The sequence below is a fragment of the Thunnus maccoyii genome, chromosome 6 (assembly GCF_910596095.1).
Source record: "Thunnus maccoyii chromosome 6, fThuMac1.1, whole genome shotgun sequence".
Classification (NCBI taxonomy): Eukaryota; Metazoa; Chordata; class Actinopteri; order Scombriformes; family Scombridae; genus Thunnus; species Thunnus maccoyii.
The window spans coordinates 7405015-7416809 of record NC_056538.1 but is presented as its reverse complement, the minus strand read 5'-3'; the positions used below and the strand labels follow the sequence as shown (position 1 = coordinate 7416809).

At 43.0% G+C, this 11795-nt stretch overlaps 2 protein-coding genes across 3 annotated transcripts; both read left to right on the top strand.

Moving 5' to 3' along the window:
* The first annotated feature begins 612 nt into the window (after positions 1-612).
* On the top strand, positions 613-2924 carry her8.2 (hairy-related 8.2). Of its 2 annotated transcripts, none has more exons than XM_042414436.1 (5): positions 613-756; positions 848-1313; positions 1453-1548; positions 1639-1717; positions 2220-2924. In XM_042414436.1, the coding sequence occupies exons 2-5, from the start codon at positions 1251-1253 to the stop codon at positions 2588-2590; spliced, it is 609 nt and encodes a 202-aa protein (XP_042270370.1). In that variant the 5' UTR covers positions 613-756; positions 848-1250; the 3' UTR covers positions 2591-2924. The 2 variants fall into 2 exon arrangements, with proteins under 2 accessions (XP_042270370.1, XP_042270371.1); XM_042414437.1 differs by lacking the exon at positions 613-756 and having other exon boundaries at positions 868-904; positions 1039-1313.
* A 4280-nt stretch (positions 2925-7204) lies between these two features.
* On the top strand, positions 7205-10435 carry her13 (hairy-related 13). Its single transcript, XM_042414785.1, has 4 exons — positions 7205-7586; positions 7885-7971; positions 8069-8150; positions 9107-10435. Exons 1-4 carry the CDS (start codon positions 7500-7502, stop codon positions 9565-9567), a joined length of 717 nt encoding a protein of 238 aa, XP_042270719.1. The 5' UTR covers positions 7205-7499; the 3' UTR covers positions 9568-10435.
* Positions 10436-11795: the final 1360 nt, after the last annotated feature.

The window sequence follows — 11795 nt, the reverse complement described above, 5'->3', positions numbered from 1 at the left end:
ATTTTTTGGTGAGGGGGTAGAAGTAATAGAAGAATTTTAATTAGTTTAATTAGTTAATTTAACTTTTCTGTTGTAAAAGATACATATTAGACACAAATAATCTTTCGAAGTGGTATTTTTGACAGCACTGATGACAGTAAAAACAAAGACTGACATTCAGAGTTAATTAGTTGACGGCGTTTCCCATGGTAATGGCTACAAAGAGGAAGTTGACACCTACACCTGCCTGAGGCACTGGTTACCTGCCTAAGCCTCCGACCGCATCCTCCTCCTCCCCACTGGCCGGACTGTCCACCCTCTCTGGGCGTTATTACTCTCTTCATGCTGGTTAGGTTTGGATGAATAGTCGCCTTTGTTCGCCTGCGGTTCCCACGACCCGGCATTCGCCTGGCAGTCGCGTGGCTCTAAAACAAGGGCCTCCGCTTTAAGGGACCCAAAGGTGGGGGGACATCTGGTCAATCTGACATCTGCTCGCTAACAGTTAACAGCAGATGTCTGACACTTGAAAACACGGAGTGTGATCAAAGCCAGCTAAATACGCTGCAAGATGTGTTTCTTTAGACAAACAGCCGACATGTCCATCTATTTCTAAAAGAGAAGAGATGTGTGCTGCAGTCTCTCCTGCTGCAGCCAGCTGCTGAGCAAAAGTTTTGATATCATTACGACGAATGGGATTTAAGAATCAGGATTTAAATAATAGCTGATACAAATAATTTGAGATGAATGTCTTTAAAATGGATCTCATCTTCCATACAGGTAGACATTGGGCAGATATATTCTCTGGTGATTTGTCATCCTATTGTGTCTTCCTGTGAGCTTTGAGGAAATAGGTTTGGCCTTTTTGCAGGTATTGTAACGTTGCTCCTGAGAAGAATGGGCGAGGGGCTCCCCGGAGTAAAGCACGGTAACTGCACACTCTTGTTCATCCCTGGGAGAAGAGGAAACTGCAGTTTTTTTGTTGTGTGGAGGCTGGGGAGGGAGGGTAGTGCATGGTTTCAGGCTGGACATCTGTCGCTTGTGAGTATTTTTTTTTTCTAGGCCGGGTCTCTCGGTTATTGAATGGAGCCAGTGACCTGTCAGTCTTGACTGATGGGACCCCGTGTGTGGGAAAATCCCACAGCCAAAGAGTTGGAGCATTCACATGCTAATTGCGCCCTATAAATAAGAGGGCCGCGCCGCGCCGAGGGCCCTAGAGACGCGCTGAGATCCAGAGGAGAAGAGACACAAGCGCACAGAAACCCGAGAAAAACATGACTGCTTCATCTATGGCGCACAATGTGGGAAAACATCCCAGTGCCAAGGAGGAGAGAAAGGTATTTTACACTTGGATATACTACGGATCATCTTCTCATTTATGTTATATTCACCACCTTCTGTGCTCCACTATGGTGCCTCAGCGTCTTGGCTGCCTTTAACCGAGCATTATTATTATTTTTTTTTTACCTTTAACAGTTGAGAAAGCCGCTTATTGAGAGGAAACGACGGGAGAGGATAAACAATTGTTTGGATCAGCTGAAAGAAACTGTGATCGGAGCGTTCAGACTTGATGTGAGTATTTCCTCACGTGTCTCATCTCCTCTCCAAGTAAACAATGGAGGCTGAATCAAATTAACGTCAAAAATGCTCCTCTCTCAACAGCAATCAAAACTGGAGAAAGCTGATATTCTGGAGATGACAGTGAAACATCTGCAAAACATCCAGAGCAATAAACTCCACGGTAAGGAACTTGGCTCTGTGTACATGTCTTTGTGTGTCACATACGTATCTAATGCAAGATTACTTTTATTCATAGTTTGAATTCAACTATATAATGCTGGCTGTTATCTATGTAACTTAATGTGGTTTTTCTGGGGTAAAAGTTGGGATTCATGATCTGATGAACGCCTGAGATCTTTCACATGAAATAATTTGAGATGCCTTGAGGAAGATGGCATTAGGCAGCAGAGGGCAGCATCAGCACATGAATATGTCATCACCATAGAAGTGTGTAAACATGATCAGCTGTGAAATGATGCTTAGAGGAGTGTTTGTGGATACATTGTTTTTAATAGTGTAGTATAAATGTTTATTGGTCAGTTGTGAAAGATTCTGTGGTACTGAGCAGTTTCTTGATGGGAAACAGCTTTATTTGAAGCTGGCTTACTGGACGCAGGTTGTGCAGTCACCAGTAGAGGCTGCTATGACACATGTAACCTCACTCCTCTCTTTCCCCCCTGCAGACCCCACATTAGGCCTGGAGGCCCAGCAGAAATACAGCACGGGATACATCCAGTGCATGCACGAGGTGCACAACATGCTCCTCACCTGTGACTGGATGGACAAAACTCTCGGCTCTCGCCTGCTCAACCACCTCCTCAAGTCCCTGCCCAGGTCCACCTACGAGCACCCTCTCCAGCCAACACCCAGACATGATGTCCCTCCTCCAGCCAGCCAAGGCACAGGACTCCCCAGCACACCCCTCAGAGGGGACCCCTTGCCCGAGAGGCAGCTGCAGGTGGAGGGGCCCACCTGCCATGTGGCTGGACGTCAGGAGAGAGCCGCGCTCCACAGCTCCCACCTGGGGATGCTGGAGATGTGGAGGCCCTGGTGAACTGGTGGATTAATGATCTTGGTTCTCCATTTTGTTAGGCCATCCTCTGTTATGTATCTTATAGATATGCTGCTCAGAAGACAAACGTGTGGGGCAGTTTTGTTCCAGTGATTATTATTGTAGGTGTGCTATAATGATTCTATACAGACCTTTTCTCAGTACTTCCTTCAGAAGTCGACTTCTAGTAGCCTGCATTATAGAAGGCTCTTATTAATCTTTCATGTATTTATTGTATTAACAGCTTATTTATTTGATATTATAAAGCATGACTTTGCTTCTTAGACCACTTGCTTGGCATTGCATAGATTTGTATGTCTTCCTCCTTTACTGTATGATTAACCCAAACATTAATAATAAAAAAACTTATTGTACACTCTTGACATCTTATTCAGCTTTATGAACAGTTTTGTTCATGTACAACTGCTCTTGTCAGTCATGTTTTGACATTTCTGCTATAGTGGCCACACAGCGCAAAAGGACAGGACAAATGAGAAAGAGAGGGACCCCAACAAAACTCTCTCATGGTCTCAAACAGACTGTTAACCAAGTTTAATCAAGTTCTTTAAAAATACAATAGTAATATGCATATTGAAAGTGTTTATTATAAATTGATAATACTGTAATAAACAGTTAGCCTGGATTTTTACCATCGAAGGATTAGATCAAAGTCAGCGTCAACAATCCTGTACCTGATACACTGGCAACTTTTTAAAACTGCATCAATCAATATATTTTTTATAAATATGACTCATGTAATCTAAAGATTGTGAAATGGGTTACTGGCAGTGACACAGCAAATTATGATCAGCAAATTCTGCAGCTCAATGCATCTTTTTAGCCTGTTTTGGCTCATTGTATGTACAGCATGCAAATAGTTCAGTCTCAACATGTTTCCAGCTGCAGCAGGCAGCTGCTTTCAGTAAACAAGCTCAGATAAACTAACCACCTTCCCAGCAAAACATGTCAGACTGACAAATTAGCGAGTAGCTAGTGGAGATATTCTAACAGCTAGCAGGTACAGACCACAGTCTCTGGTACTCTGTATTGGTCTTGATAGTTTTTACCTCTGTTTTGTTTCAGTGCTAAAAGGAGAGTGAAAATATCCATTTCTCACATATTTTTGACTTGTCATAGCCAGAAAAGCACAAGTGTTACTAATAACATTGACAATGGCTCTGTTCTGTTCAAGTGTCACAGTGAGTCATGACAGTGTGACAGTGAGCCAGCATACACAATATCAGGACCCTGAAACTGAAGCAGCTAAATGGAATTCAGCCATTGTTAGTTTTATCATTTACACCTGTGCTTTTTAAACTGTAACAACTCAAAATGTCTGTTATAATAAAGGCTTACTGGTCTTACATTTGTGTGGTGGCAAGCAACAAGTTGTTTCATGTCCATTTGCTAGCTAACGTTAGATATAACATCTTAATAAGGTGATTATATGTCAGGAGCTTTGGAGTTTTCTGCCCTCTAGTGACCAAAGTTGAAGCTTTGAGTAAAGGGTCAATGTTCCCAAATCCCAAAACAACATTCAACAGATTTTAGTTCTTTAGGTTTTCACATGTCCACCTCTGAAACTTTTGCTGCCCTGTCAATGCTATGAAAGTGAATGGATTTTTTTTTTGGTGCTTAAAGCATAGGACTTTTTCATAAGAGAACCTTTGACTTGTCACAGTAGGAAAAGCACAGGTGTAAATAGATGGCCAAATTCCATTTAGCTACTTCAGTTTCAGGGTCCTGGTATTGTGCATGCCGTCACACTGTCATTGCTCACTGGGACACTTGAATATAAGAGAGCCATTGTTGATGTTATTCGTAACAATTGTGCTTTTCCTGCTGTAACGAGTCAAGATGTCTGATACCTTCATAGGGTAGAAAGTAGTTCCAATGAAAACTGTTCACAGTGGATCAACCAGAGTAGCCAGGGCACTGAGACAGGTTGCCTTTCACATTTTCAAATTCATTTCTTGATTCTGTGGGCACAACAGTACAAAATCCCACTCACCTCCAGTGTACCGATGTGTGCCACTGGAGGTAAGTCAGAAAATATGTTTTTTTGTGATTTGAGGGAACAGACTCTTTAAAACCATGGCTTGCCAACACATGTGTTTACATGGACATTTGATCGTAAATAAATGAATGATCATCATAAATCATAACAATCCAAATAGTGTTGTTTTTTGTGATTTAGTAGACAAGATACCCATGTCAAGGTTGTAACTGAGTCATGATGATTTAATGCATGAATTAATGGAGGGTGTTGCTGACCATTAATAAATGATTGAGCCATTATGACTTTATGTGATAAGTCACTTAATCATCCATTAAGTAATGTTTATTCTCACTCTTAGTGGAAAGAGTTGCAGGCCCATCAACATGCTGCACACTGGTACATGTCATGGTATGAACACAGTCTGGATATCCACCGCCCACTAATATCAAGTGCAGCTCCATGACAGTTAATTTTGTTTTGAGTCCACTCCAGTGTATTTCTAACCTTAATGACAAATGTGGACTTGTGTCCTCTAAAGTCATGTCATGTATACTCATTTGCAAATGATTACTTAATGTTTTGTTAATGTTTAATATTTGAAAACCTCATGTTCCACCCCTAGCGTGTATGATATAAAGACCATTGGGTCATGCAACATGTAGATGTTTGCATCTGATGAGCAGTTTGAATTAAAAAAAAAAAAAACATTGCTTCATATAGTCATAGTGACTTGATCATTTGTTAATGGTCAGCAACAGGCATTCATGATGCATCCTGCATTAATTCAGGCATTAAACCACTATGACTCATGCATTATTTATTTATTCATTTAGTGTTAACAATGAGTAAAGGGCAAATGTGAGGGACTGTATGTTGCGTATACTTTCCATAGTCGAGATAATCAGTAAACAAAAGTAATATTTTACCAAGATACATGACACTGTTTGAATTATGCTGATATGCTGGACTTTTACCTCTCTAATGATAATTGCAATCGGAAATTGTTCTCACACCATGTTTGTATGAGATTATGTTATTATTTATTATACTGACAAGGGGGTTTTGGAGCACTTAAAAGTGTCAAAGCCATCTCCATCTGAGCGCACAAAAGCGTCAGGATGTGACTGTGGTTACAGCGAGTGTTCTGATACATGTATGTTTTAATAAAGGTGTAATTCATCATTTCGTTTTGAAAACTAGAAATATGCATATGGCCCATTCTCCCTCTATTATTGCTGTTATGATTGGCCGCCACATGGAGCCAGGCGGCGGGGTTGAAGAGAGGGAGAGAAAGGGGGTGGGGGGGCGCCTGGTCCCTCATCGGGCTCACCAACAAAAGCGAGCCGAGACAGCTGCTCTCTCCACAGTCCACACTATTAAAGATCTGGAACAGGGATCTGGGGGTGGCGAGGTGCCAAAAACCCTGCACTTCAAAGGTCTGAAAGTCTTCCTACATTTGGGGCAATAGAGTTTAGTGGTGCTTTTTGCGGAAATGCTGCGCAATTGTGGTAATTCCGTGCGTAAAAGAGCACCTGGAAACACAGTACGGCATTTACCTGGAAGGTGGCACAGATGCCTACGTGGTCCTTTTTCGAGCAGACAGAACTGCTCTATTGTAGGGGTAATTTGCATGATAATACCGTGGACAAAACATGTATAATAACGAGGGCAGAGTCGAGCATTCGTTTTAGACATAAACAAACAGACATTGTGCGCAAAAGACTAAACCAGCACACCCAAACGCAGAAAGTCTCATGCCGTTACCACATATACCAGCATCACTTAATTCTTAACAGTCCAAGTGTTGGTTAAAGGATGTCAGTCGTATCTTTTTCTTGTTTAGTCTACATACACCACGTTACAATAACATGGCACAAATGGTGCAGATTATCAGCAAAATCAACCAGATATTATGAACTCTCTTACAGCAGAGCGGGCAACGTGAGAATGCGGTTACACACAAATCAGAAGTCACCAAACAACAGGGAGAACAAACGAGGCGCAGGCCAACACCTGTCGCTTTCTTTGGAGAAGGGCCCTAATTCCCCCGGCTGATTCAGTTTGGGCCGAGGGGCCGCCAGCAGCAGCTGCCAACTGAAGGCATCGCGTTACATCCGCCAAACAGCCGGGTAAATCTGCTGAGGCTCGGACACAAAAGACAGCAGAACGAAGAATGGGTAGGGCAGAAAACAGACTGGGCAGATTTTAGTGGTAGTGATGTTGAGATGCTCTGACGCGTCAAACTGGTCAGAAAATTGCGCAACAAGGATTCAAAGCCAGAAATATAAATGAATGTCACTAAATTCTATTTAGCCTACCTTGAACTCATATCATAACTCACTCTTGAATAAAAATGTAGTCCTCAGGCTATGTAATGGCAGTGATTAGACCATCATTCACAAAGTTTTATATAAAAATAAGGTGTGTGCATCACTCTAACAGCCTTCTCTCCCTGTGGCTCTGCCTGATAATGAATTGTGTACAGCTAAGTGGAAGTACACACAGTTCGTTAGTACCAACAGTGGGGGGAAAAACAGAGCGGTCGATCCCTTAACCCAAAAAAAATCTGATTAAAGCCAGTCCAGCTCCTCGGGGCGCAGACTGGGGCTGACCGGAGACAAAGGGAGTGGGCGCTCATTGGCTCCGGCCGTGTGCGCTCTGTTGTCCCCCAGCGAGAGCAGCTCAGCCCCTATTCACATGTTAATAAGCCCCTATAAATACTAACAACAGCCACTCAGCGCCAGCAGCACGTCTCACTTGGATTGCACAATAAACACAGGGCGCCTCGCCTGCGAGTTTGTCGATTTTTTTTTCTTCCTGTAACCGGTTCCGTTTGCCAGCTGCCCCTCACTGAGGAATCGGGAGTAAAAAAGCAACAGTGGGAGAAGCCACAGAAGCGGCGATCCAACCAACATGGCCCCCTCGGCTCGGCCCAGCAACACCGGACTTGACATGGAAGAAGATGAGCTCTATTACGGGATTCAGAAAGGGGACAGAAAGGTACCACTCTGACGGGATAACAGACGCTCTCTGGACAAACTTGGCAACGACGCACTTGTCACACCGGTTTCACACCGCATCAGTCTGTGTCTCCCATTACTGCAAATTGCAGAGTTTTATGCCAGGAGTGTGTACCTGAAGAGAGAACCTATTGATTTTAGTAGTTAATTACATCCCACATATGGTTGCAACTTTAATCACAGAGCGAGGAACATCACAACGATTTTCTATTACGCATTCACTATCCACATAACCTATATACACACAGCTCTAAGATTAATTGTGCTCTTTCCTGCAGACTAGGAAACCCCTGGTGGAGAAGAAGAGGCGAGCTCGCATCAATGAGAGTTTGCAGGAGCTGCGGACTTTGCTGGCAGACACAGACGTGAGTACAGAGCGCACAATGCACATCATGTTCACCTGTCCCCGTGATGTGGAGGTGGATCTTGGTTCTGATGGAGCTTCGCTCGTTGTTTCCACAGTTTCACTCCAAGATGGAGAACGCAGAGGTGCTGGAGATGACGGTGAAAAAGGTGGAGGATATCCTGAAGAACCGAACCCAAGGTCTGCACAAATCTGCTCAACCTAAACACTCTATACCATGAGAACTGGAGTGTGCATCCTTTTTTTAACTACAACTTCTAGCCAAGTACTTTAAATATTGATGATATATGGATTTGGGAGATTTCAGAGGATATTTACACACAAAAAGGTTGTGAAACACTCATGAAGAATGTGAATGTGACCACCGGACGCCTGTCTTTAGATACTCTCCACCAGTGGTTGGGACTGAGCTAGAATAAGCCAACAACTTCAGAACAGCTGAAATGTAATGCAGCAGGAAAAATACAATTTTAGAGCTATCTCACCTTATCTGAGTCTGGGGCTTCAGGACTGAAGTTCAGTCTGAAATTTACAGGATGACAGCAAGCAAGTTTTTTTGGCATTTACTGGATAACCAGGAAATGGTGGGAAATGTCTCACATGTCTCAGTTTGTAGTTGGACTTAACTGGACTCAGTAGTGGACCAAGTATTGAGAATCTTGTATTTAAATAAAAGTAGCAATAACACAATTTAGAAAAACTCACTTGCAAGTAAAAGTCCTGCATTCAAAATTTTACTTGAGTCAAAGTACAGAGGTATTATCATGTAATTGTACTTAAAGTATCAAATGAAAACATACTTATTATGCAGAATGGTCCTTCTCAGAAGTTTATATTATTACATATGTTATATTATCAGATTATTATTATTGATGCATGAACATGTAAGTAGCATTTTAATGTTGTACTGGGGCTGGAGCAATTTATAACCACTTTATATAGTTGGTGTCAAATAAATGTAGTGGAGTAATAAGTATAATATTTCTCTCTATAGTGGAATAGTAGTATATGAGTACAAAATGGAAATACTCATGTAAAGTATGGATTTTTAGATACTTTCCACCAATGGTTGGGACTGTTAGCAGTGCAATAAGTTTTAGTCATTTTATGATCTCTCTCTCTCTCTCCTCCCACAGAATCAGACGCACTCAGCCGTGAAGCCAGCGAGAGATTTGCTGCCGGCTACATCCAGTGCATGCATGAGGTCCACATGTTTGTGTCCAGCTGTCCTGGGATCGATGCAACAGTGGCAGCCGAGCTCCTCAACCATCTGCTGGAGTGCATGCCCCTGAATGAGGACCACCTCCAGGACGTGCTGATGGATTTAATCACAGACACTTCTGGGAGCAGCACTTGGCACGGAGGCAGCGAGACGCTCTGCGCGACCCTGGCCTCCCCCGGAGGAAGGAGTGTATCCAGCAGCTCGTCCTCGGCCCTCTCCCCGGCCCCATCCACCACATCCAGCGAGGACCTGTGCTCTGACCTGGATGAGACCGACAGCGAGCACAACCACAGCTCCACAGAGGGTATGGAGAGCAGGGAGGCCCTGAGCATGCCCACCATCACCTACCCCCTGTCTATGTGGAGACCCTGGTAGAGGTCTGGGGGGTTTGGATAGGATGCAGTTGGGATACGTTGAAGCAGGGTTTATGGGTGTTTGTTTTTTTAAAGATGTGACACTGAGCCTCCCACAGAAAGGGAAAATTCCACCCTAAAACACATGAACACTTTAAAAACTGCCATTTGTGCGCTCATTTACGCCTGCAGATAACTGACCACATGCATGGATTTTTTCTGGACTCCCCACAGTGATGATTAATAATCACATCTGTTGTACAAGAGGCGCAGAGACACTGACAGCAGCCTCAGTTGAGGGATCATGACTGCGGGTTTTCTCTTCACCCTGGAGTGCTGCAAGTTTATACCCTTCCTTTGCATTCTGGGAAGTGTAGGAGCAGGTTGAGGAAACAACATGTCATCAGAAAATCACTCCTGAAGTACAGAACATTGGATATCACAGAAAAAATGTTAAAGGGTGGAGTTTTCCCTCAGGGGTCTTTCCTTTCCAGGGTCTCTCCAGCTAAGGACCTCCTGAAAGTCCCCTCTCCCCTCCTCCCCCCTTTCCTTCTCAGTAGTGACACACTGGCTTTGAGTCCACCTGAGTCCACTGTTGAGACTTTTCCTTACACCCAGAGAAACCTTCCCTCTCAACACTTCACTTATAACCCAACAGCAAAGGACAGACAAGGAACAGTTCAGCATGTTCACACTGTTTTTGTGTCAATAACTTTGTGTATATAGGATTTGTATGAGGAGAAAAGCTCTTTTAGAAACCAAGAAGTTTGGCAATGCCTCTGATTAATATAAATATTTCTATTGTATTTCATAAAGGCCTGTAGTTTATTTGACCAGTAGCCTCCTTCTGAACGACCACTTTATGTTGTAATGATGTTTAGAGATGTTTTGCCAGGAAATGTCTGAATTTGCTAAATAAATAAAATAATGCAACTGAAATGCTTTTGTCTGATGTGACTCAATACACCAGAGATTTAGAGATTTACAACATTTTCCAAAAAAAGTCAAAACTTTTAAGGGAAAAATGGGTAAAAAGGTTTTTATTGAGAGAAGATTGTGAAGGTACATTTATTTATCACTGAAGAATTGGCTTACACTACTTACATGATGAAGGACACCAGTTTAAGTTGTATTAAGTCATTTATCCCTATAAACCTATAGGACTGAAGTTTGATTCCAACCAGCCAAATTTTTACCAGCTACTAATGTAGTTTTTTGTGAACAAGCAAATACACAATATGTCGTTATATAGTTTTTATTGTGAATATTTTACACTTTAAATTACACAAACATTCAACAAAATTATCATATCCTCAAGATACGCTCTCCTGTTCCTAAAAACTCCTCCTCCTCTCAGGTCTGAGCTGCAGTCCCTTCACACAACGAGGACGCGCGGTGCGTGTGCACACATGAAAGAGTCGCACCTCTCCAAAGTGTCTTCGCTCTCACCTCAGAGCCAACGACCATATTAACAATTTACTGTTAGATCCTGCCTGCACTGTCTGGACCCACCATCAACCTACAGCGACGCAACTTGGTCCCTCTTTCCTGATATAAAATGCAATAGTGTATAACCGGTTCCCAACAGGCCAAAAGGCTATATCTAATATTTGGTGAAAATCACACTTTGTTCATGTGGTCCATTGTCTGTTGTCGGATGATCTTGCTGGAGTCTTGCAAGATTAATTAGTCCGGGTGGAGGTTGAGGTGGAGGAGGTGGAGGCAAACTGGACCTGGGTGTGAATGTCGGAGGAAACACATTGAAATGGGAGCGGACGAGACACGGTGATCAAAGCTGCTGGCGACCATTTGACAGAAGAGCGTCAAAGCCCGCAGAGTTGAAAAGACACTAAAAAGGATACGAGCAGTCTCAGATTCTTCAAAGGGAGCAACCAGCACACACACACACACACACACACACACACACGCACGCACACACACACACACACACACACACACAGGACTTCGGACTGACAGACATGGGCTATCAAGGGATGTAAACCAGTGATTGAGGAATTATTCAGATCTTTTCCTTACGTAACAGTAGCACTTGCTCGATGTGAAAATACTGTACTGAAATCAAGGTTAAGCCTCCTCACAAAGGAGAATGGTATATCCTCCAGTTTTTATGGCCCAGGATTAATCTGGAGCGCCTTAAGAAATGATTTAATGATAATGATAATATAAATGAAGCCAGTAGGTCTCATTAGGAAGTGCTTACTTCATGTGCTGCTGAGGTGTTAAATCATC

Coding starts and splice junctions, on each gene's coding strand:
- her8.2 (XM_042414436.1), top strand. CDS start 1,251: ATGACTGCTTCATCTATGGCGCACAATGTGGGAAAACATCCCAGTGCC. Junction 1,314..1,452: donor GTGCCAAGGAGGAGAGAAAG/GTATTTTACACT, acceptor TACCTTTAACAG/TTGAGAAAGCCGCTTATTGA. Junction 1,549..1,638: donor TCGGAGCGTTCAGACTTGAT/GTGAGTATTTCC, acceptor CTCTCTCAACAG/CAATCAAAACTGGAGAAAGC.
- her13 (XM_042414785.1), top strand. CDS start 7,500: ATGGCCCCCTCGGCTCGGCCCAGCAACACCGGACTTGACATGGAAGAA. Junction 7,587..7,884: donor TTCAGAAAGGGGACAGAAAG/GTACCACTCTGA, acceptor TCTTTCCTGCAG/ACTAGGAAACCCCTGGTGGA. Junction 8,151..9,106: donor CCTGAAGAACCGAACCCAAG/GTCTGCACAAAT, acceptor CTCCTCCCACAG/AATCAGACGCACTCAGCCGT.